Source organism: Quercus lobata, chromosome 5 (assembly GCF_001633185.2).
Source record: "Quercus lobata isolate SW786 chromosome 5, ValleyOak3.0 Primary Assembly, whole genome shotgun sequence".
NCBI lineage: Eukaryota > Viridiplantae > Streptophyta > Magnoliopsida > Fagales > Fagaceae > Quercus > Quercus lobata.
Genome location: NC_044908.1, coordinates 43,429,371 through 43,456,431, shown reverse-complemented (window position 1 = coordinate 43,456,431; position 27,061 = coordinate 43,429,371). Strand labels below are relative to the sequence as shown.

Sequence of the window (27,061 nt, the reverse complement as noted above, 5' to 3'; positions counted from 1 at the left end):
TGAAAAGATGACCCAAGGTCAAAAGAATGCAAAAAAGCAAAAAGCTTTGCCTTGCTGAGGGATGAGAACTATTCAATATTTCAATTAATTAGAAATTGTGCTACAAAATTGGAATCTATTTGGAAGAATCTGGTGCTTAAATCAAGCTGATTTAGCTGCTTTTCTATTTTCCATTTTCCACCAATAAAATTATACAAACACATCTCACTTGACAGCGCAACTGTATTCATTCATTTTATTTTCCCGCAGAACAAATAGAACCTCAGTTTTGATAGTATTCGCTATTCATTTACAAATGGGGTAAGCAAAGCCAGATCTCAATCTGAAAAGATGACACAAGGTCAAAAGAATGGGAAAAAGTAAAAAAAAAAAAAAGAAGAAGCTTTCCCTTGCTGAGGGGGAACTATTCAATTAATCTGAAGTTGTGTTCCAATCTGTAATTATTTGAAGACTCTCGTGCTTAGATCAAGCTGGTTTAGCTGGCTTTTCGTTGTCTGTATTAGACTGTTTGAAGTGAAACATACCACTGAGTCCTCGTCCCTTGGCAATATGCTCCAGTTCCTCAAGTTTTTGCTTAAGGAGTTCTACTTCTCTAGCTATATCTTCATCTCTTTGCCTCATTTTCTGGTAAAAAGTGAACAAAGGGACATGTAATTTAGTCACAATTTAGAAATTTATTTATACTTATCTTGCCAAGAACCACAAAATGGGCAGCAGTAATATAATGGTTTCTGTATGACTATAATTTACTATAACATTTTCCCAAAAATGACACAAAAATTCTTTAAGAAAGAACTTCCAATTTCTTTAACAATTGAGTTCTGTAGTATATCTTCCACTGAAATGCAGGATGGAAACAACCATTGTAAAGTCTTCCTTCCAATTGTTGTCTTCATCCACAAATTGTTAAGTATATTAGCTTAATTCTTTTCAACAACCCACCCCCCCCCCCCCCTTTTTGCTCTCTCTCCCCAAAAAAAGAAAAAGAAAATAGCACATTTTCTTACAAAAATTCAAAGAAAAGTGTTGATATAGCTTCTCATAGCAAACTTTTAAAAAGAAGATTCATTGTCTCAAAACTATGTGCATTCTTAGAGCAATAGAATTGTACTAATTAATAATGGGAATGTTAAAAGTAGTGGGGAATATTGGAATTGATTCTCTCTGAAAGACTAAAATGAAAGTCATATCATGATATTTTTGAAACCCCTAAATATCCAATCATGAAGTTTCATTTGTACTAGTCTATCACAACCTCAGTTCAGCTCTTCTCTAGACAGTGCTTCTTAGCATTGCCATATGATATCTACTAATCAATCTAGAGCTTGCCAGTCAGTACGGTTTATTATATATTGTGAAGCTATAGAATGTCTAGCTCATCTCCAAATAGAGCTTCCCAGTTGGTACAGTTATTATATAGTGTGCAGGATTCACAAAACAACTTGTGAGGAAACAACATTGCTACACGACCCTGATTTTTTTTTTTTTAACTGTAGAATGGTGGCAGCAAGTCTCCGTTAAAACAAAATCCTGCTGTGAGCGATACAATCACTATCTGTTTGGCCTATTTCTAAAAGCAAAATTGTTCTATATGAAACCCTAATGCAAGAAACTAATTATGTTTGACCCTGATATTTTTCTTACTGTAGAATGATTTTTTTTGATAAGTAAGAAAGATGTATATTCAAAAAACTGCTTTATGCAAAAAAACAGAAAGCATATCAGAGATTACAAAGAAGAAAAAAAGAACAGAAAAGAAAACTGATTACAAAGTAAGAAAGAGCTAAGGAACAAGGGAAGAGAGTCACTAGATGTGAGCCCCCAAGCCCTAGCCCAATCATAAAGGGAACCAGTAAAAAAAGCAAGCAACTGTAAGTCCTCAAAAGTGCGCTAATTGCATTCCCTCCAAATGCACCAAACCTCCATTAAAACAAAATTCTACTATGAGCAACACAAAAAGTATCTGTTTGGCCTATTTCTTAAAGCAAAATTGTTCTATGTGAAACCTAAAGCAAGAAACTAATTTTGGATTGGTCACTTGAAATCCTTGATAATTAGGAAAATTGATTACTTTACTTTAGTTTAGTCTAGTTAGTTTTCCTTGATAATTTAAGTTGAAGATTTACTGAAATAAAGAAGAGGAAGTGGGAAGAAAAGGGAAGTGTTAATAATTATCAATATTTGATATTTAACCATAGTGTATACCATCTCCATTGGCACTTCCTCCTCTCATCAAAATGGGACAGACAGTGAAGTTCAAGACCTATTGGGTGCGAGTGTAACTTACCATTATTAAATAAAATAAAAATAAAGAAACACATCCAGAACTCTACTAAAAATATCTAATGACATCTCAAGAAGCCTGTCAATATATATTTTATTGGATGCATGACCGTCTCTTGAAAGACCTCCAGATATCTCATTAGACAAAATGAACTAAACATATGGATTAAGTTTCACTAACAAAGATGAGTATTGCCATATCACCTCAAGTTCTTGTTTGCGTACTTCCTCCTTTCTGGCTTCTGATCTAGCACTTCTTTGCACCTCAAGGATCACAGCAACTCCTGCAACCTATATAGGCAGAAATTAGATCATGAAACAACAACAAAGCTTTAGTCCCAAAATAATCTATATCTTTTTTGATAAGTAAAAATTATTTCTGATAAGTCAATAATATATCTATAGATATATAATTGGCTTTTCGTGAGATAAGCATTCAATTTGTATGTGTTAAATGTATGTATGTATGTATCAGATAATTGATATTCTTGTCCCCTATACGTACAAATTACAAAGGCCCTCTATATATTAAATACAATGCATGCAAAAGTGGTGTTCTTTTTCCCCTGTGGTCAGATAGATACCACCTTGGATGGGTAGAAAACAAATGCTTTACAATTAAGAATCATGAAATTGTAGGCAGTAACCAATCATAGTGCATCATTTCAATTTTACAAGTCAGTATAAAAACTATTTTACCCAAAAGAAAGATGAATTTTTCAGTTCATCTATTTTCAAAAGGTGGAAATGCATTTGATTCACTAATTTGGATGAAAAATTCCCCAAAAAAAAAAAAACAAACAAAAACAAAAAGAAAAAGTGACCACCAACCAGGAATCGAGATATTTGCAAGGACAGAATTATTCAACTTTTAGGTATTACTCAAAACTATCTTTGTGTTGTGATACAACGTCCAAGAGCGACACAAAAAGGTTGGACAGTTCCTAGTGTAATCCTAAGGCACCACAAATAATTCAAATTTGGTAGTTGATAAGCACAAATTGGAGGTGATTCAGTTCAAGTTTAAAAAAATGAATAAATAAGTTGTGATGGCAATGCACATTAAAGAAAAGGGAAAAGCATCTATATTTTAACTCTAAAAATCTAAGACATGTATTGCCAATGAGATATTGCTCAACTAGAACTTCCATTACCCATAATAATGGGATGGAGGTTGGGGTCGTGGGTTCAAAACCCACTGGGTGTGTGTGTAATTTGCCAATAAAAAAAATCTAAGAGATTTATTAATTTGAATATAACAAACAATTACTGTGTTATACAAATTATGTATTACAATTTACAAACAAAAGAGAATTGCATATATAGTTGGAAGATTGGAAAACATTATCAAGCTTCTTTGTTCTCATCCAAGCAGTAGAATTTCTCTTAGATTAAACAAAAGGTTATTTTACAGTTCAAACTCTAGCCAGAAAGGCTGTGGAAAATAGGAGGCTAAACCACGCTACTTTCTTTTATATGTAAACAATGCATGAATACCTCAATAATATTAATTTAACCATTAATAAAAATAAAACTAAAAGTATTTATTTTCTAACAGTTGGGTATAAGGTCACAGGAAAATCAAGTCAGCTATTACAAAGATTTTCATGGAAATGTTTCTCATATACTAAACAAGGCAACTTCAATTGCAATGTAACACAGGCCTTGTGTTTCAGCTATATATTTGTGTTACCCAATCACCTAATGATGAAGTCCTAAATCTGAGTAGTGAAATTCTCTATGCATCCTGTGAACACAAGTCCCTCCACTTTTGTCATCCTCATGCCCAAAACTCACCTTCCAATGTGATACAAAGAAAGGAAAGGAAGGATCATATTTCAAATCAATTTGAAGTCAACCATATAGAGTGCTGTCAGATTTAAATTGTGTTACTTTTATATACAGGAATCAAATTTCCCCAAACAAATCCCTTCTCTTTGTTTTTTGGCTAGGTAAAGAGGAGGGGGGGAGGGGGGGTTTGAATCCAAAATACTGGGCACCATAGATGGTGCTAGTACCATTGAGCTATCACTCAAAACCCCAAATCCTTTCATTGTTTTAGAATTGGTCCATTGAGATTCACTCCTCACATTATATTCCACAAACCCATATCATCATGCACATCTGATCACAATATTAGTTAGTTTGATTCAAGGCATTACTTAAATCATTCTAAGACTTTACTGCTCTTCATATTAGCTGCATTTCAAGGCATTGAGTAACAATAACGCATAGTAACATTTTTCTATAACTTTCTATAGGCTAGTTGGTCATGATACAGCAGCAGACAAAAGTTCAAATACATTTATTATAAGGAATATACCTTGGCTTGTATATAAAATGACACATGCATAAATATACAAAAGTATACAGAATAGCACAAGCCCAAAAACATACTTCAGTGGTTAAGTTCTACTATTACCCTTTGTTTCTATATGAGAGCAAAAGAGTTAGGGGAATTCTTATATGAAACTTCTATAATATCTAACAATATTACTACAAAAGACCTACAAATTGACGTGGCAATGAATGTGATTGGTGCCACATCAACAACATAACAAATTAATTTTTTGTTTTGTGTATAAAGTTGATACATCAATTTTATTTAGTAAAATTTGTAGTAGTAGTAGTAACATCACGCATTGTTATAATATGCAAAAGGCAAATAAATGTTACCGAGAAGACGAAGAGTTCCCCAATAAGGTCTACAGCAGCCTGAACAGCTTTTTCTTCATTCAAAGGGCGAATTTCAACGTCAGTTGCATGACCATATATGCGTCTTTGCATTTGTGTCGTGAATCGATGGTTTTTCTGATTACAATCATCATCATATAAAATAACACATTTAGAGCTCAGTTAATTTCTCTTCTTTTTTTCATTTTCTCTTACATACAAACAACAAAACTAATATCTAAACACAACGCAACTATGAAACAATTAGATGTGTGTGAATATGACCCATATAGCATATGTGAATTATAATTATTTCACAAACTCATAAATGAAATGGAAGCTTCAAAAATGGATATTACATTTCCTAGATTTCCTTTTCATAAGTTCAAATTTCCACAGAATGAGTCATGGCCTTGTGTTCACTACATATATTCATGCCCACAATGATATTCAAATGGATACAATGATACACGTCAACACCCAGTTGATAAATGAGATTAGAAATGTGTTTGTGAAGGTAAAAATATGGGGTAACGTAGTTAAGTACCTGGGCCATATCGATGATTAACTGCCGGAACCTTGGATGAATCGCAGCTTGTTGCTTCAACCTGTTAGCCACGGGTTTGCTGAGAGTCTTCAAGGCCAACGTCCCAAGCTTCAATAGTGGGAGTACCATTACTATGATTTCAAAATTGTCAATGAGCACCAAGTGCTTGATATTTGGTCTGTGTGAAATTTAATAAAATTGCGAGCTTGTAAATGTTTAAAAAGTGTGGGTATATGATGGGTCGTGAGCTGAGCAATGTTGGGTGTTGAGGTTTGACTGGATCAGAAGGTGACTTTCTTGGTGAAGAGGGCAGAAGAGGATGCGAAGAAGCAAAGGTCAAGAGGAAATGGAACAAGGCATTGACGAAATTGGGGATTGTCAAAACTTATTACTGTGATGTGAATTTAGAAATGAAAGTGTGGGACAGATGGGAAGGCACCCATTGTAAAGGGTTTTTTGAATAATGGGTGAGCATATCTTTCTCGCGACAAAATTTTGATACAAAATTATGATACAATATTTTAAGTACGGTTTCTTAAGTTCACCTCTTAAATTTTAGTTATATAGTTACTTAATTACAAAATATACTTTTATTCTATGAGAAAAAATTCACTTGATAAAATCTTAAGGGAGAACCTAAAGAGCAACAGCTAAATATTATACATAAGTCTTGCCATTTTCTCTCTACCTTTAGTCAACTCTCTTTCAACTATATGACTAGATGGGTGAAACTTGGAAGTGAAAGTAATTCTAGAGTCAACCAATCTCACACCTAATTTTACTCCTTGTTGACTTACGCAATTGTAGATATTAAGAGTCTATTTGGTTGGAGGGTGGAAAAGTGGAGGGATGAAAAATTGTAAGAGGATAGAAAAGTAGGAAGATATAAAAGATTTTAATTTCTCTTCTTTTTGTTTGGTTGGAAGTGAAAAAGTAGAATAATAAAAAAAGTAAGTTTATATAAATTTATGCATATACCATTATTAAAAAAATGATATTCAATTAAAACCAAAAAATGGATAAACAACCAAAAAAAAAAAGTCAATCACCTAAATTTATTAAAAAATAAAAAACATGTCTAGAAAAAAAAAATCACATCTAAACAAAAACAAAAAACACAAAAGAAAGCAAAAAAAAAAAAGAATATGAGCACTAGAGTAGGAAGCCTGCTCAATAAATCAAAAAAAAAAAGAAGAGGAGGCAACGTCCAGGAGGAAAGAAAAAGAAAAAAGAAAAAAAAAATGAAGAAGGGCAACGTGGACAAGCCCATGTAAAGTGGGGGTGAAGATGCCATCCTTCAGCCTCGGCCCTTCCCATTACCATTCCTAATGCCACTAAACCACAAGATACTTGGTACTTAAAAAATATTTACTGCACTATTTTGACAAGTGTTTTACCTTTAAGTTATTGATGATGTAACAAAAATTTAACATACTCATTTATAAAAGAATGATTAATGTTTTAATAACTATATGATAAAGTTACCTTATAAATTTTAGAGTCTCAATCCTCAAACCTAATTTGATGAATGATAATATTATGAATTTTATTTTTATATAAAAAATTGCACTTTGTTTTGCGGTAGGAATGACAATACTTGATATGATATGTGAACACAACACGATTTTTTGCGGATTAGTGTTTAGGGTAAATAGATTTGTGTAAAAAAAGGGTCAATGCACTTTAATACGATTAATAAATTGATCAATTTTGTGTTGCCCTATTTAACCCACAATCAACCCAAAATAACCAAACTAATATAAATTAATATCTCTTTTCTTTAAAATAAATATGAATCTAAATATATTATTAAGTATTTAAAAGTTTTGTAATGGTTATATTAATAAAGTCTTTATTGAAACTTTAAAGCCTCTTGAATCTTTTTACCGAAAACAAAGAAGAAGAAAAAACTATGGTTTTACTTCTTCTTTTTTACTTAGATGTGTAGTAAATGGATCAAAATGAGTTGTGTAGTGTCAACCCACTTAGGGCATGTTCGGTAGATTATAACAGATATTGTAATGTAATAGTTATTACTATAATTTAGTTATACGTTAGTTTGGTTATATTTTTAGTACAAAGAATATTCATTCCTTATGAATAGTTATTATTTAAAATGAGAAATAATTATTCATCTCTAAAAGGGTAGTAATAATTATTCCTTAATAGGTGTAATAATTTCTAAAATTAATATATTTTCAAATAAACAAACTTTCTATATACACTTTTTTATAAGCACTTTTTATATACACATAAAAATTATAAAAATAAAAAATCATAAAGAATAACTCATCTCTCTCTCAAATTTTAAAAATATTATTTTTAATGAAATATAATCGTATGAGTAAGATATTTCATAAAATAAATCCTAAACTTTATTTTAATATTACAATTCACAACCAAACTTATGAATAAGTTCAGTCATTCCATTACAACACATTTTATTCCTAGTAATAAAGATTACCATTCATGTTGTAATATTCATTCAATGAACCAAAATGCCCTTAATTAATAGATTGTTTTAGGGTTGAGAGAGTTTGACATGATTATTAAATGTGTTGGGTCAGGGTTGAGTCATGTATTCAAATATCTAGGGATGACAATTTTTGCCCGACCCTAATGGGCCGAGTTTTACTTGGTCCGATTAGGAATAAGGTCGGGTATGGGTTTAAAAAAAAAAAACCCGAAGTGGGTCCAGGTTTTATCAAAAAATCCGAGACCCAACTCGAAACCCAGCAAGGATAAAAACCCGATACCCTGAAATTACAAAAATACCCCCTATATATACCTATAATCTAATCCTAAACCCTCATTTCTTCAGCAGCAACTCATAACTCACACCTCCCTCCCTTAGTCCTCACCCTAACTCCGACACTCTCTCTCCCTCAGCTCAGTCCCTCATTTTAGCTCATGCAGTCAGCCAGTCACTCCGACACTCCCTTACCCTCACTCCCACACTCCCTTAGTCACGCCTCCCTCGCCTCCTCACCCTCACTCCGACACTCCCTCAACACATGGCCTCACAGCCCTCACTCACTCTCAGTCACTACCTTACGCATACGCTCTCACTCACGTAGTCACACCACGCCTCGCCTTCTCACTCTCATGGTCTCGCTCTTTCTCAATCTCAGTTGAGTGTTCACGATCTTATGTTCCCAATTCATGGGGAAAAAAGGTTGTTAGCGTTTTGAACTATTTCAAATGAAGGGTGTTACAAGTTTGTACATGGGTCCATTACACAGGAAGATGAAAAGTCAGGTTCAATGTGTTTATACGATGATTTGAAAATAGTGGTCCTTTCTTATGAATTTCTCTTTGCAACTGAAACACAAAGTTTAGCCACATTGTTTTCTAAAGAATATGCAGGCTTGAATGTAGGCAAAAATAAATTTGGGCTTCAATTCTTTTTTTTCTTTTTCTTTTTTTGGTTGGGCCACGAATTGGGCCCAATCCCTTAACGGGGTCTTGAGGCTCGGCGGGGGCAAGTCCGGGCCACGGGTCTTGGCCCGTGGGTCGGGTCTGGGTATGGAAAAACCCAACCCAAACCCGACCCGTTGCCATTCCTACAAATATCCATGCCTCAACATGACTAACACAAATTGCTACCTTTATTTGGTGAAATTTACAACTTTTTCCTATAAATGTTTTTTTTTTTTTTGGTGTTTTTAGGAGTTTTAGCATGATGTAAAATGCAATTCAGCCCCTCCTCCCCCTCCACACCAAATAAAAAGAAAAAGGGGACTATACAACGTTTAGAATTGAAGATCAAGGACAACATATAGTTTGAATCAGCATGGCGGTATATATACTTCCTAGTCCTTGTCCTTGATCATGTCTAGCCTTAGCCTCGATCTCTTGTACTTTGGCATCTAAAATGAAAAATAAAAAAGGGCAAATTATAGTAAACTCACCTTTAGATTGGCTCATTTGCACTTTAGCTACCCGCGATTTAAAATTTAACACTTTGCCCACCTAAGGTTACCTCTGTTAGTCTTTTGTTATCCACCTCTGTTAAAAATATTTTTTTAAGACTAAAACAAATTTAAAATGAATTAAAGAGTTCGGGGTTTGAATTTTTTACAAAAAAGGATGAACATTACAAATGAAATTCCAATCACTTACAAATCAAATTATTTGAAATCAAAACTAATACAAATCAAATGTTGACATATCACAAAAAATATAAGTCAACAAAACACAAGATCAGAGAGAGAGAGAGAGCCCACTAATCACAATAAACACACAAAAAAAAAAAGTTCCACCATGAGTATGGATTTGGTTTAGAACTGAAATAGAGAGGAAAAGGGGACGAAGCTTGAGGTCATGGGCTCAGTGTAGATCAAAGAAAGTAGAGAGTTTAAAGAGAAAAATATTTGGCCATGGAGATCAGTGAAAGCAGAGACGGCCATGGCTTAAGTGAAGCTTTGGCCATGGAGATTGGCGTGGATCAACCATGGGTTCTGGTTATGGTGGTCTTGGAGACCAGTGGTGGATGTTTTGGTTATAGTGGTTTTCAAGATTGGTAGTTGATCGGTTAGTGAAGTCTTGGATTTGCTCTTCTCTTTGTATCCCTCTCTTCTCCTCTGTCTGTCTGTCTAAGAGCAGCTACTTGTGTGTCTAAAAGTGTAGGATTTTTCAAATTTAAGGTTAATCATGTATATAAGTGTAGTTTGTGAACATTTTTTGAATTTTTAATTTACTTGGATTGATTGGCTCAAAATGTTCATACCAGAGGAAGTGTGTTCTTCAACCAAAGTTTTACAAATTTTTAAAATTTGTTTTTAGATCTTATTTCTCTTATTGTTTAATGTATTATTTTATTTTAGGAGGAGAGTGACATAAAATGTGAGAAAAATTTATATTTACCCTTATTTCTAACAAAGGTGGATAACAGAAGACTAAGTACGTAACCTCAAGTGAGCAAAATGTTAAGTTTTGAACCATGGGTATGGAAAGTGCAAATGGACCAAATCATATGTGAGTTTACTGTAATTTGCCCCAAAAAAAAAACAAAAACAAAAACAAAAGCAAATCAAGCAGTTTCAAATGCCCCGATTGATTGTTGATCTTGTCTCATTTTGATTCCAAATTTAACAGTTTTATTTCAATTTGAATTTAATTGAATACATATTTGTGTGATTTTTGGGATTTGCAATAGCCATACTTTTAATTATAAAAGCCACACTAGCTACTTGTGAGTTGTGACTTTGTTTTTGTGTAATGTCACTTCCGTGAAGGTTATTATTATTTTTTTTGTTGTAGTTATTTTTTTTAAATTAGTTATTTATCTCCTGTATACATTAAGAGAATTCCAAAAATTAGTTATGACTTCTTAAAATGTCAAAAATACCTCTAATCTAATTAGATAATCCTATTCTTAAAAAATTAAAAATAGGGTTAAAATTGTAATTCAAAAAAAAAAAAAAAACTACTAAAGAAACTTTATTTTCCGAAAAATTAGCACATTTTCCATTTTTTTCTTAAAAATTAGCACACATTAAACTTAGTAGTTTACTCTATTTCAAATTCTAAATTTTAGTTTATTTAAAATCTCATCCTATGTAATCTCACTAATAGTAGATAAATTAAAATTGAAAAATTACTTTAAACTCAAAATAAAAAAGAACCTCATTGCACATGCGGAGCGTGTGTGATGAAACTAGTTATATAATATTGTGATAAGTTTAATATGAATTGGAGCTTTTTATTTATTTTTGGGTAAAAGTGATTCATAAGTGGAGAAAAAAAAGGTGTTGGATGACTTGGATCAGAACAAAGTCTGTTACAAAATAGCCCAGATGAAGTTGGGCAATCTCACTAAACATTTTTAACTTAAACAAAAAAAAAAATACTAGTACTCATATAAGAATTAAGAACAAGATGATGGATTTCATGAATGTTTTCATTTTTTTTTTTAAATAAAAATAGTAAAATGTTTAAAAGATATTGTTTGCTAATAAATTTAGATTAAAAAGCCTAGTTTGACTTAATGAGTCAACCTTGACAAGGTTTGTTTGATTAGTTAGTTTGAATAATGTTATTTGAGTGTTTTTTATATATGTGTAGGTAAAAAAAAAAATGTTGAAATGTGTAAAAAATTGTTTAAAATATGAAAATTGTTGTTTGATTTAGCTACCAAACGGCCCTGATCATTTGTACGTTTGGTTTCAAAATGAAAGGCCAGCAATGCCGTTTTATCATCGATCGTCATTTATCTCAATAAACGAATCACAACCGTCTATAAGTATATAACACTACTAATCCACGGCTCAACATCGCTTCTCTACCGCGCCGCTCTTTTTCATCACCCCGCTCTAAAAATATTTGAATAGTCATTTCCTCATCCCTCATGTCTCAACCCACCAATAACAACAAAACAAACTCTGCCACGTCATCGATCGGCGATCCGCGTGAAACCTCCAAAGTCAACCACAGCCGTCCATAACACCAAAACAAACAAACGGCCAAGATCACACCCCATCCCCAAAATTTCAAAACGCCCTTTTCTATAAATTCCCTCCAATCTCCTATCCATTTCACTCGCTCAATCAATCTTCTGAAACCCGAGTTAACCAATTTCATCAAATTCTCAAACCCTAGCTTTTCTTCAATGGCTCGTACCAAGCAAACCGCTCGCAAATCCACCGGCGGAAAGGCACCGAGGAAGCAATTGGCCACCAAGGCCGCTCGGAAATCTGCTCCGGCCACCGGAGGAGTGAAGAAGCCCCACAGGTTCAGGCCAGGAACCGTTGCTCTCCGTGAGATCCGAAAGTACCAGAAGAGCACTGAGCTCTTGATCCGAAAGCTCCCATTCCAGCGCTTGGTTCGTGAAATCGCTCAGGATTTCAAGACCGATCTCCGATTCCAGAGCTCCGCCGTGGCTGCGCTACAAGAGGCCGCTGAGGCTTACCTTGTGGGACTCTTTGAGGACACCAATCTCTGCGCTATTCACGCTAAGAGAGTCACCATTATGCCTAAGGATATTCAGCTCGCTAGGAGGATCAGGGGTGAGCGTGCTTAGAGTGGAGGATTTTGTGTAGATAAAGAAATTTGGGCAGCTCTATGTGTTTTAGGGGTTTTTTTTTTTTTTTTTTTCATGTTATGGTATTTGCTTTGGTTGTTAGGTTTAGATTGTTTATCTTTAATCACTTCTTTAAATCTGTAGTGGAAGCTTTCAATGTAGTAGTGTAGTCATTTGCACTAATGGAAATTAATTGCTTCTGTTTAATTTTGGATCCTTTGAATTAGCACTATTTGGTGTTTTGGTTATTGTTATCTCTGCTGGGTTGTGCATTTTTAAATATGCTTTAGCCCTTTGAGCAAGGTTGTTGTGCAGGTTTGCAGTCTCTATTGTGGCATTTATAGCACTTGATATTTTGGCATTACTTTTTTGCTAAATTAATGCGTTTGATTTCACAGTTTGGTGATGGTTGAGCTTGTTTTGTTTTCCATTGCTATCATTGTGATATCATAGATTGTATTGAAACCTTTGATATCATGCTACTTGAAATACCATTGGCAACATTTCTCTTCCAAGTTGCTGAAAAATTTTGCATATGATTAGTACGGAAAAATACAATACAACTGAACAAGAGAAATGTGTTATGTTGGGATTTGAATTGACAAATTCATCTGACTGCGCGAGACTCTGTCTGGAAAGATTTGTAGGATTCTTCTTTGCCTTCTGCTTCATTGAACCATTGCAACAGCTTGGAAGACGCAATTGCAAAGTAGATGAGTCGTTTGTAGTCATCTTAATTCATATGGGAAGCATGAACATGTAAATGGACAAGGGTAGTCCTTAGGTCATCTTACATTCTTACTTTCTTTGGATGGGTAATTGTTTCTCTTTTATTGTGGACTAGGACTTTGTAGAGACGCAACAGCATCACCACCGACCAGTGGTGGTAAATATTGACGGAGCCAAAGGCAAATTTTTTTGCCTTTTTGTTATAGTTAATTGTCAAGACTAGCAGTTCAAAAAAAAAAAAAAATGGTTAATTTTTTTTTTTTTATCATGTGGTTGGGTTTCGTAACAGAGAGGAAGTGAAAAAAAAAACTAATAAAAAAATGAATAATGTTTGGCTGATGGTGAAAATAAGATCATTGATGCGTGTTAAAATAGATAAAATAATTTTTGGATGTGTTAAATGCTAAAATTTTTAATTTCACTGACATGGATGCTAAAGAGAACAATTATGCCATATTAATTTAAAAAAAAAAAATTAATGAACCAATTACTTTACTTGGTGCTTTATTTGCATTAATTTAGAAATTTTTCCATGTATTGCATTCCTTTAAATTGTTTTTATTTATTTTTTGAGAATAAAAAATTCTTTTTATTTAAGTTTCAACTTCAACAAAGTTTGTACATTCTAGTTAGTTTAAATGTTTAATTGATAATGAGCACAATTATTACAAGTAGAACCTATAGGTTGAAACTCTATACCAAAAAAAAAAAAAAAACCTTCAATAAAGTTTGCATTTATATTAAACTAGTCGCTAACCCGTGCGATGCACGGGAAACTATTGAAAATTAGATTTTAAAAAAGAAAAATTTATTAATTTTAGTTTATATTGAATATTTATTTATGGTAGTTTAAAATATTATTTCAAATCTTCATTTCATTTTATTTTAGTTGGAATAAATTATATAATTAAATGAAATGCTTATGAATTAGAGTTGACATTAATAATATACTATATATATTTAGTGATTATTCAAGATATCATTCAAATATAACAATTTTTTTTGTTGTTTTAAAAAAAGAACAATATTAATACATTGAAACACAAAATACTATATTGTCCAATAGATATTACAACTTTAAAACTAAAACATGAGTAGTGATTTTTAATGGACTGGGGTAATAGCACAGCTTTCTGTAGAAAAAAATCTGATTAAAATTTTTTTGGAGTTAACCATGCAATTGGCACGGTCTTATTAGATTGAAGACGACAATAACTCTATATATCAAACCATAACCTTTTTGTAATTTCTTGTAGTTGAATTCTTTTAAACAGAGAACAAAAGGCATATTACAAATGAATCTGAGAACAAACACCTGAGCATTCTATCAAACACATGTTCAGCAATCTCAAGCACTTATACTAACCAACCCCAACCTTCAAAAAAAATTCCCACGGAATCCAAAATAGTGGCAACCCCAACATAACATTCCACAGGCTATCATATATGAAGACCCAAAGATTATAATAATTTATAAAAAGGGAAAACCAATGTAAATGAAGATGACAATAACACTATATATCAAACCAAAACAAACCTAAAATTGAAATCAAATAGAAGAATCCTAGGAAACCAAAAATCCAATAAAAATTGCATAACCAAAAAAAAAAGGGAAAAAGAAAATCCAAACCAATGTAAAATGAAGATGAGAAAAACACTATATATCAACTAAAACAAACCCAGAATTAAAACCAAATAGAAGAATCCCAAAAAACCAAAAATCCAATAAAAATCGCATACAAAAAAAATGGAAAAAAAAAAATCTAATAACAAAAATTTCATGATTCTTCTTTGCCATAGATTTGACAACAAAGGAAGAAGAAGAAAACGTGGAAATCTGCAAAGAAAAAAAAAACAAAAACAAAAAAACTTAAATCCAAAGCAACCCACAGCCACAAACCAACAAAATTCCATGAAAAACAAAAAAAAAATACTTAAATCCAAAGCAACCCACAGCCACAAACTAACAAAATTCCATGAACAATTGAAGCGGATAGAGAGAGAGCAATATATAGAAATTATGCAAAGTAAAAAATATGTTTTAATTACCTCAAAATAATTTGCCGACCTAGAATATGATGGGCTAGATTGAGCGGCGATGGAGAGGCAAAAAGAAATCGATGCAGTGGCGGTGATCCATGGTGGCGGCAGCAGCGGGAGGATCTGAGTTTTGGGGTGCCAGTGTATATTAGAAAATAGAGAGGTTGTTTTAGACGTGAAGGCTGACGGGAAACAGAGAGGTTGTTTTAGACGTGAAGACTGAAGGGAGTTGTATACTTGGGGAGTTGAATTGGGGTGGGGTTCTAAATTAATAAATTCTAATATAATAAATCATTAGAATTTAATAATAAATCATTAAAAAATTTTAAAAAATAATGGAAGAAGAAGGAGGTGACGTGAAGGCTGAAGGGGGATTAGGGTTGTAAATTAATAAATTCTAATATAATAATAAATTAGAATTAAAGAATTAAAAAAAAAAAAAAAAAGAAGAAGAAGGTAACGTGAAGGTTGAAGGGGAGTTGATTGGGGTGGGGTTCTAAATTAATAAATTATAATATAATAAATCATTAGAATTTAATAATAAATCATTAAAAAAATTAAAAAAAAAAAAAAAAAAGAAGAAGAAGAAGAAGAGGTGACGTGAAGGCTGAGGGGGGATTAGGGTTGTAAATTAATAAATTTTAATATAAGGCAGATAGTTATCCTTTTATAGCAGATTTAAAAAAAAAAAAAAAAATCTTGAGATTAAACTTAGCTTAAAATATCAGATTTTATCCAAAAAAAGAAAAATAAAAAAAGAAGATAAGTATAGTGTTTTTAATTTTATTTTTTATTTTTTAAATATTGTGTTATGCTGACGTGGAAAATTGTGGTGCCAGCAAAGGCTTCGGTTTTATATATATATATATAGACTAGCTTGTAATTCTATGCATATGCATGGATACACTTAAAAATATACAATAATATGCATAATATAATTCCCATATATATAATTGAAATACTATTGGTAGTTATTTTTATATTTTGTTAACTCTTAAAAAAAATTTGTAAGGATATTATTAGGTATAAAATGTAAATTGTCCATATATATATATTGTGGGGCCCAAATGATTTATGGGCCAGGCCCATCTACCCGGGGAGAATCCAAAGGCCCAAGCCGAGGAGGGCTGTGGCCCAAACTCGACAAGATAGCCTTTGGATACCGCCGAGGACAGCTCAGTCCTCGGCAGACCCAAAGTCCCCCCAAAAAGAAAAAAGGGTAAAAACGGTATAGGACTGAAACTTGGAAGAAATATCTAAAATATCCAGGGAAAGCTGCCCTTACTGCCATTCAATGCTCTGAACCTGACAGAGCCGCATTCTTTGGCTTTTACAACCACCCCCAACTGTGGGTCCGAGAGGTCTGCAATCCGGCCCAAACTCTATCTGGGCCCAGGGCCCGTGCCGAGGGGGTATCTTGCCGAAGACGAATGATCAGTGGCCGAGGTAGCAAGGGGAACGGCTGAGAACTTACCCTGTCCTCGGCATTCCAGAACTTCAATGGGAAGACCAACACCATGGTGTAGGTAATCCCCAAACAGCCCCCTCTAGGGGATGTGAACGGAATGGGGCCCATAGGGAAGCAGGGTGTGAAATTGGACCAAGGAAAATGCGTCCCCTCTTCAGTAAATGCACCTGCCAATACCCAGAGCTGATTAATGAGAAAAGACGTTTGGACGGTGTAAACTTCGATCCATGCAACTAATAGAAAGTTAGACGGGACGGTTGATGGGATGGATACAGAAATAAGCTCCTGCCTGACCTACAAGTGGAGGGTCAGGATCAACCAAGACGGACTATATAATAAAAAGGAAGGTGCACCAACAGGGGAGGGGGAAAAATGGCCAAAAATCAGAGCCTCCCAGCCCACCTCCAGGAGAAAGACTCCAAGGGTGAAGGAAAACTTAAACTTGTACGAACACCACGAAAAACCCACCGCCTGTCGATCAAGGCCTAGCCTTCCAAATCCACGCTCTACAAATGATATTGTTAGGGCCTTTTCACGTGCGAACCCGACACTGTTACGGTCCGCCACGAATCGCGTCCTTACATATATATATATATATATTTTTAATTATTGTGAAACACTTTTTTTTTTTTACTATTAATTTATTCTAGACTCTTTAGTTTTTGTACTTAATAACTCACTTAAATGAATATTTATAATGTGATTCCACATTTAATTCTAAAATTAAAAAATAAAACTCTTTGAAAATAAATAATTTAAGACATATGACTTAAAATTGGAACTCTAATTTAGAATTCTAATTTAAGTTTCCCTCAGTTACACCTCTTATTATATATATAGATTATTAGTTCATTGAATTGGACAATTAGCCAATGGAGTAAATGCATATATTAATTATTTATAGTTGTGAATTAGTCATATACATTATATTTAAAGAGCAAAGTTTATGGATGCCTAAGGGCACTAGTTTATGAAATATTTTAAGAAACTTTTTTTGAAAAAAGAAAAAAACAACTGATTTTTTTCACCATTTTTATACTATTTCTCATGAAAGTGGTATTAAAACATTTTTAAAATGATTCATTAATAAATATTTTATGGGCGCCCGTTAATAGGACCTTCAAATAATTTATATATGATTATTTCTATAAATTTTATATAAGAAACTATGTTTATTAGGGGTAATAATAATAATAACAATAATAATAATAATAGTAGATTTAGAATATGACATTCTTTCTCATGTCTAGTTGTTTTAATAACAACTGACATAAAAGCCATAAAAAAATAATCTTTGTACATTCACTAAAATTAATGTTAAGCATTTAAGTTTCCTAACTCATTTTAGTAATATATATGTATGTATGTATGTGTGGAATCAACATTATAATATTTACCATGTGTGTATGTGTTTCTAAAAAAAAAGGGTTAATTGTGTCATACATTACTTAAGAGAGTGTGCTGTGTGTAATATAACTTACCCCATACTTCCTTAAAAATTATTATGGTTTTTGAGTGAATTTTGTGGTGTGCCTTTGTGTTAGAACTCATTTCTCTCTCCCTTGTGTGTGCGTGTGTGTGTGTTTGTTTCTTAAAAAAAAAAGAATGGGTAATTGTCCCACATTGCTTAAGAGAGCGTGTTGTGTGTAGTATAACTTGTCTCACACACCCTTAAAAGTTACTATAGTTTTTGAGTGGAGTTTGTGGTGTGTCTTTGTGCTAGAATCCCTTTCCCTCTCCCTTGTGTGTGTATGCGTTTGTTTCTAAAAAAAAAAAAAAAAAATTATAATATTTATCAAGAAAGTCAATATCGTACTAGTATTGGATGTACTGAGGAAACATACCATACTATGGAAATATACCATACTGGACATTAAACTGGTACGTATACTCTTCCAAAATGTAACAAAAAAAATACCGAGTTGTACCAGCCTATTTCGGCTGTATTGGCTAGTATTGGTGTTTTGGCCAGTATAAAAAAAAATTATTAAATTCAAAAAAATTATTAAAAAATATTTTATTTAATTTAATATATTGGTTAATGTACTTAAGCTATATGCAGGCTTATAAAATATGTGGATTTTAAATTTTATGTTGATAAACATAAAAATTAATAACTCATACTTACATAAATAATACAAATATATATATTTATGTATAAAATATATAAATAGCAGTAATCCCGAAATAATACACTAGTATCAACTAGTACCAAAATATTTTGTTTCCTTGGCCAAACTGAAACAGCCTCCCATATGAGACTGACTCATTTGGTATTTATTGATTTATTTCGGTGTGCCTTGTGGTAGAACCTCTTTTTCTCTTACTTGTGCGTGTTTTTTCAAAAAAAAAAAAATGGTAATTGTTCCAAATTGCTTTAAAAAGTTTGTTGTGTGTAACACCATCTCTTAAAATTTACCCTAGCTTTTGAGTAGAATTTGTAGTGTGTATTTGTGTTAGAACATTTTTCTCTCTCCCTTGTGTGTGGGTGTTTGTTTCTAAAAAAAATTACAAATAAAATAAACACATTTATTTTATTATATTAATTATTTTAAGTGGCGCAATAATTATTTAAATATAATGAAAATTTTATATTATATTCCTAAAATTTATATGAGCAGAAATTGATTTGAAATATTATATTATTGCTCAAATTTAGTTACTTTTGCAACAATTGAAACAAAGTCACAAGAAAAGAAAGAAAAAATTAATAACACAAAATTAGTAATCTAAAAAACAATTAAAGAATATTTACATTTTTATTTTATTAAAATGATATTTGCATTTTTAAGTAGGTATGACACATGTTTGTTTATATCAGTCACAAATATATCATACAATTTTCCAATTTATAACCACATATAGTATGATCAAATTGCTACACTCTTATTGTCTTTCTGTTTTGTTTTTAAATAGAACACTCAAAATTACAACTTTTTACAATAAAACTTATTGAAATATTGGAGGAAACTAATATGAAGTTAGTAATATATCTGATCCAAATATAATGGCACCGAGTGTGCATATTTCTTATTACTATTTAAAAAAGTCTGGTTTCTAGACTGCATAATTGTGCAAATAAAAAATAACTATATTTTCCATTGCAATGAAATTGGATACAGAAATAGCTCGAGACTATCACATCTTCTTTTTGCAGACGATAGTCTTCTCTTTTGCAAGGCCATATAATAGGAATGCAATAATACTTTGGAAATACTAGATGTGTATGGGGTTGTTATGGTCAACAAATCAACAGTAAGCTTACTTCAGAGGAAAAAAGAGAGCACATCAAACAAGCCTTGGGGGTTCTGGAGATCAAGTAGTATGAGAAATATCTAGAATTACCATCTTTTGTGGGGAGAAGAAAGAAAGCCAATTTCAACTTTATAAAGGAGAAGGTTTGGAGGAAATTGCAAGGGTGGAAGGAAAAATTGCTATCACAAGTAGGGAGAGAGATCCTGATCAAAGCAATAGTGCAAGTGGTGGCCACCTACACCATGAGTTGCTTCAAACTCCCCGTAGGCCTATGCAATGACTTCGAGAGCCTTATTAGAAAATTTTGGTGGGATCAACGAGGAGACAGGTGTAAGATTCATTGGATAAAATTTTGATCTCGATGATTGTACGTGCTTAACTTTAAAATTGTAATTCTTATAATTCTTTTATACTCTTTTCATATTGTTGAGTATAATTTGTTAATTTAAAAGTTATTACCAATAGGTTGTTTAATTGTATGGCTGGATACATTCAAATGAGACAATTTAAAAGTAAATAACATCATTACACAAAAAAATGTATTAGATGTGAAATACGTTATAGGACTGACCATCTCCAAACTCATAAAAGTTTCTCCTTTTGTAAGCTTTCTCATGAGATGCATTCGCACTTTTCTTTCTTTTGTAAATTTGTTTTAATTTAATTCATTAGTTTATAGTTTGCATATATTTGCAGGACTTAATTGTTAAATTGCTTATTATTTCAAAAACTTAAATTGTTAGAAAATTGTGCATTTAGTAAATATTCTAACACTCCTCCCCTCACATGTGGGGGGTTAAACTCCTCCGTAGTAAGTGAGACACAACACAAGAAATTTTTAGCATTTAAGTGTTGGATGAGTTTAATTAATATTCTAACACTTTTCTCTCACTTATGACTTGAAGCTCCCTCTTAATAAGTGAGACTCACTACATGAGATTTTTAACATTTTAATCGAGAGGTAGAGTGGAAATAGAGACCGAACTCTTTAATTCGTACTTCAATTATTCTCAGTCTATATTATTAAGAAATAATGAATTGAATCAATGTTGTAACATCATTCTAAAAAGGAAAAAAAAAATCAATATTCTAACATTAATTTATGGGAGTTGCGAATCTGCATGCATTGGATCTCATTTAAGATCAGGGAGCAAGAGAATTTTTTCAATCTAAATATCGTTTGTATAATTATGTATTAGTTTCTTATGATTCATTTGTTTTGTTATAAAATATTTTCAAAATATAAAATATTTTAAGGTGTATTGTTTGATATGTAGAACTTTTCCAGCACAACCCTCCAAAGTTGATGGCTCAATCGTTGGTGCTAGAGGTCCACTGACCAAATTGCCTACATTGGTAGCTAGATCAACGACCTAGCCGTTGGATGGTAGGAGGAGGAAGAATTGTGTATTTTTGTAAAATGTTTTATCAAATTTCCAAAGTAAAACGTTTTACAATATTTTAGAAAAAAAATTACAATTAATGAAAAACGCGTTTCAAGTTTTACAAAATTTTACAATTAAACAAATATAATAAAATACTGAAAAATTTTTAGTAAAACATTTTCCAATTACATATAACGGTAAAGGTTAACTCTAGTACTACAACACATTGGAGTTAATATAATGCAGAACGTGTTCATATTGGTGTTCTCGTTTAAAAACTTACACGTCAGCTAGGCATATTCAGAGCATGAAATGGCCCGTGGCCAGCCAACTATCCTCCAGCCATGTCATCGATCCGCACTACAGCTCTCTAAATTAGCAACAGCCGTCGATGACATTAAAAATCAACGGCCAAGATCCTTCTCTTCCCCGCGATGCACACTTTCTGAAAAACCAAAAACGAAAAATTCCCGCCTTCAATAAATAGAGTTTGAAATATCATTCCCCTCTCTCTGCCACGTCATCGATCCGAGCCGCACTAAAACCCCCAATAACAAACCACAACCGTCGATAATTCTTAGCAAATCAACGTCCACGATCGACCTCCTCTCCCTCCCAAAATTTCAATCTCTTCGTATAAATCCCCTCCCTCCAATCCCATTTCTCTCACACATTCACAAAATTTCAAATCGAAATCCAACTCATAGTTTGAATCTCCGAAACCCTAACCCTAATTTTCCAACTCCAATGGCTCGTACCAAGCAAACTGCTCGCAAATCCACCGGCGGCAAGGCACCGAGGAAGCAATTGGCCACCAAGGCTGCTCGGAAGTCCGCTCCGGCCACCGGAGGAGTGAAGAAGCCCCACAGGTTCAGGCCAGGGACGGTTGCTCTCCGTGAGATCCGAAAGTACCAGAAGAGTACCGAGCTCCTGATCCGAAAGCTCCCATTCCAGCGCTTGGTTCGTGAAATCGCTCAGGATTTCAAGACCGATCTCCGATTCCAGAGCTCCGCCGTGGCTGCGCTACAAGAGGCCGCCGAGGCTTACCTTGTGGGACTCTTTGAGGACACCAATCTCTGCGCTATTCATGCTAAGAGAGTCACCATCATGCCCAAGGATATTCAGCTTGCTAGGAGGATCAGGGGTGAGCGTGCTTAGAGTGAAGGAGTTCGTGTAGATAAAAGATTTTCGGTTGGAATGGGGTGTCAGATCTATGTTATGGTCTTGCTTTGTTTCTTAGGGTTTAGATGGTAATGTTTGAACGCAGTTGAGGCTGCATTTGAAGCCATGAATGTTTTGTAGCGTAGTCATTTGCACTAATGGAAATTAATGGTTTCTGTTTAATCTTGTTAATTTTAATTTAAACATTTAAAAAATGTTATTATGGACATTGCAATTGAATATTTTGTTGCTTTGGATTAACTTGTGATTTTTGATTTAGTAAAGCAAATGTTGAATTATCCAAAAAAGTTGAATCAAATATTTAGTTTGTGGTTTTGGTTCCTTTGGATTAGAACTAATGTGTCATTCTTATTATTATGCTTTGGAGAGGTTGTGGTAGTTGGTGTTGATTATTGCTTTGTTTATGCAAATTGTGTGTATTTGATTTCATGGATTTGTAATAGTTGAGCTTGCTCTGTTTTCCATGGCTCTTATAGGGATGCTTTAGATTGCATTGAAACTTTTGATACCATGCTACTTGAGTTACCATTGGGTGAACATTTCTTTCCCCAAGTTGCTGAGAAACTTGGTAAGTATGGAAAGTTAGAACTTGCAAGTTGCAACTGGACAAGAGAAACTGTGGTGCTTTGGGTAGACAATTCATCTAATAGCTTAGACTAGACTATGTTTGTGTATGGTTTTGTAGGATTCTTATTTGTCTTTTGTTTCATCAAACAACAGTTAGATGCAATTGCGAGGCAGATCTGTAGTTTATTCATTGTTATCTTACTGTTAGGTTGGGTAATTATTGACCTTTGTTGTGGATGTAGCATTTTGTAGTTTGTAGAGAGTGGAGAGCAATTATTATTATTATTTTTTTTTTGAAAAATAAATGAATCAATTTTGTTTTTGCAATGTATATATCCTGTTGGAACTTGTAAGCCTTAATTATCTTTTCGTAGATCACAAGCTAAATAATTTGTTTCTTTGGGTTGGTCTATAGTCTGTCCCAAGCTTCATTGTCCTCTCTAATGTTTGTCTTGTAAATGAAGTTATTCCATGTGTAAAATGTTGATATATCTAATACTATCAATCTCCTATCAGCAATGTATATCGGTATATAAGAGAACTTGCTGGACTGCAATTTGCCAGGACCTATTTGGAACTGGAAGGCATATACATTGTTGATAGATCTTGTTCATAGCCAGGGGTTTAGTTGTTACAGTTCAATTCTCAGATGGCAATTGAACTTCATAAAACTCGTGTCACTTATACATGCAGTACAGATTAGCATGCTTTGATATCCAGTTACTCTTCTTAGCCTAGTTTTACTAATGAGCATGGGATGGGCTTCTTATGTGACTATTGTAACCAAAACCTGAATATAACTATGTTTTAAATGAAGTGATGGCTAGTAATTCTTGACCGATGAGCTCGGTGCTTAAGGACATTTATGCCAATTCTTAAGGATTGGGGTTCAATTGTTGAATGTTGACATAGGGTGTGGTACTGGAACAGTGGCAGCAATTATTTCCAAGGCATTCCCTCATGTGCAGTGCATGGTCTTTGACCTCCCACATATTGATATTGTTGCTAGCCTGCTCGAGAGTAAGAGAATGAACTATGGTGGAGGTGATAATGCTTGTGTCTATCCCTTTTGTTGATGCCATTCTGATTACGGTGTGCAATTTTGTTCCTTGTTTATAATCATTCTTTTTATTTAGATTGCTGTGGTTACTTTCTTTGCACTGCTTATATTAGCTGGGTTGTAAGTGGGGTTTCTAGGTGGATGAGAGTCATGTCAGGATGACGGGTACAATGCCTTGGTCTACCACTCAGCTCCCATGAAGACAATCAGAATAATTTTCCTGTCTTTCTGTTATAAATCACCTACCTACCTCTTTTTTTGAGGAAGAGAGGAGGGGTGGGGGGGGGGGGGGGGTGTTGTTTTGATGATGATGAGTTATTCTGGTTAGTTGAGGTTAGCATTCAAACTGCCAATGCAGCCTACCTTTCTCCCTTGGTTCCTATTCTTTTTGGTTTAGTCGAAGTCTCTCTGTGGTTAACTGCAATTTGCTAATAATTCTTGATTAGAGCACATGTTTTATCAGCATTTAATGTTTAAACACAATTTTTCTTGTTGAAGTTTTTACTTCCTTTCACGTCATCTTGATTCTTGACTACTTTGAATTTCATCAAATTATAAATAATGAATTGTATTCATAGATTTTAGCCTATGGCTATTAGTGAAGGAACATATATTAGAGCACTCCATTATCTAAGTTTTGAGAATTATGATACTTTATTTCAATGAAAATTTTGTGATTCTACAATGAATGAAGAATAGTGGATAAATTGTTAGCTTTCAGCACCCAGAAAGTAACAGAGTAGAGGAGAAATTGTTACCAAGGGCAGCAAAATCATTAGAATTTTTTTTTTTTAAACAGTGCATGGACTTTGATTGTTGATATTTGTATTATGAAGAAAGAAAAACAGGAAATTAGTGGAACATCATTTGTGTAGATACTATTTGGAGTTCCATGGGTTATGCTGAGGATAGTGGTTAGAATGCTCCACTCTTGGAGAGGAAGTTTTCATAGCCATAGAAATTCTAATGTCTGAAATGTTAGTTGTGATGGGTGAATAGGATGGCCATGGGTAGGGTATGGGTAGGGTATACCCATACCCAACCCAATTAATTTATCCATGGATATCCAATTACCTTACCCAATTAGTATCCATACCCAATTGTTACCCAGTTTGTTTACCCATGGATATCCATGCCCTACCCAAACCCAATTTTTATAAAATCACCAAATATGCTCAAAAATCACTAAAAAGACCAAAATATCCTCAAAATCTCTAAAATGAGCAAAATACCCATGAAACCTCTAAAATGGCCAAAATACTCCTGATATCTTTAAAATCACCAATTATGCTAAAAAACCACTAAAATGACCAAAATATCTCAAAATCTCTAAAATGAGCAAAATACCCATTAAATCTCTAAAATGACCAATATACCCCCAAAATTACCAAATATGCTCAAAAACCACTTAAAATTACCAAAATACCCCCTAAATCTAAAAAAATGACCAAAATACCCCCGAAACCTAAAAAATGACTAAATACCCACGAAACCTAAAAATGTCCAAAATACCCCCAAAACCCAAAAATTATCAAAAATACCCCCTAAACCTAAAAAATGACCGAAATACCCCCGAAACCTAAAATTTGACTGAAATACCCCAGAAACTTAAAAATTACCAAAATACCACTGAAACCTAAAAAATGACCGAAATAACTCCTAAACCCAATAAATGACTGAAATATCCCCGAAACCTAAAAACTTACTAAAACACCGCTGAAACTTGAAAATTACCAAAATACCCTTGAAACCTAAAAATTGACTGAAATACTCCGTAAACCTGAAAAATGACCAAAATACCCCCGAAATCTATAAAATGACAAAAATGCCCCTAAAACCTATAAAATGTCTAAAATACCCTCAAACCTATAAAATGACCAAAATAAGCCCTAAACTTGTAAAATGACCAAATATGCCCAAAACCTCTAAAATGACCAAAAATAACCCCAAACCTCTAAAATTACCAAAAATACCCCGAAACCTATAAATCGACCAAATAGCCCTAAACCTCTAAAACAACCAAATACCCCCAGAAAATATCTAAAATGACCAAAACACCCTTGAAAACTTTAAAGTGACTAAAGTACCCCTTAACCTATAAATGACCAAAATACATTTGTAACCTTTTAAATTACGAAAATAGAGGTTTGGGGTATTTTGGATGTTTCGAGGGTATTTTTGTCGGGATTAAAGGTTTTAAGAATATTTCAATCATTTTTTAGGTTTTGAGGGAATTATGGTAATTTTTTTGGTTTCGGGGTTATTTTGGTCATTTTTTTAGATTCTAAGGGTATTTCAGTCATTTTTTAGATTACGGGGGAATTTTTTTTCATTTTTTAGGTTTTAGGGATATTTCGGTAATTTTTATATTTTGGGGCTATTTTGTTAATTTTATAGATTTCGGAGCTATTTTGGTAATTTCAAGGTTTCAGGGGTAATTTTTTATGTTTCAGGGGTATTTTGGTCATTTTTTAGGTTTTGGGGGTATTTTGGTTATTCTTTAAGCTTTGGGGGTATTTCAGTTATTTTTTAGGTTTTGGGATCTTTTGGTCATTTTTTAGGTTTCGAAGTTATTTCAGTCATTTTTTAGGGTTGGGTGTATTTTTATCATCTGATAGGTTTTAGGGGCATTTTTGTCATTTTATAGGTTTCGGGGTATTTTGGTAATTTTATAGGTCTCAAGAGTATTTCGGTCATTTTTTAGATTTAGGGGGGTATTTCAGTTATTTATAGCTTTCGGGGGTATTCTTGTCATTTTATATGTTTAGGGGGGGTATTTTGGTAATTTTAAGATTTTAGGGGTATTTTAGCATTTTTTAGGTTTCGAGGGTATTTTGGTAATTTTAAGTTT

General features: G+C 33.2%; 2 protein-coding genes across 2 annotated transcripts; one reads left to right on the top strand and one right to left on the bottom strand.

Annotated features, from left to right (window-relative positions):
* Positions 1-221: 221 nt before the first annotated feature.
* On the bottom strand, positions 222-5,984 carry LOC115992090 (OPA3-like protein). Its single transcript, XM_031116141.1, has 4 exons — positions 5,504-5,984; positions 4,960-5,094; positions 2,488-2,574; positions 222-624 (listed from the first exon to the last, which is right to left on the bottom strand). Exons 1-4 carry the CDS (start codon positions 5,630-5,632, stop codon positions 466-468), a joined length of 510 nt encoding a protein of 169 aa, XP_030972001.1. The 5' UTR covers positions 5,633-5,984; the 3' UTR covers positions 222-465.
* Positions 5,985-12,027: 6,043 nt separating this feature from the next.
* On the top strand, positions 12,028-22,823 carry LOC115990517. Its single transcript, XM_031114347.1, has 3 exons — positions 12,028-12,518; positions 13,369-13,432; positions 21,889-22,823. The coding sequence occupies exons 1-3, from the start codon at positions 12,114-12,116 to the stop codon at positions 22,557-22,559; spliced, it is 1,140 nt and encodes a 379-aa protein (XP_030970207.1). The 5' UTR covers positions 12,028-12,113; the 3' UTR covers positions 22,560-22,823.
* Positions 22,824-27,061: the final 4,238 nt, after the last annotated feature.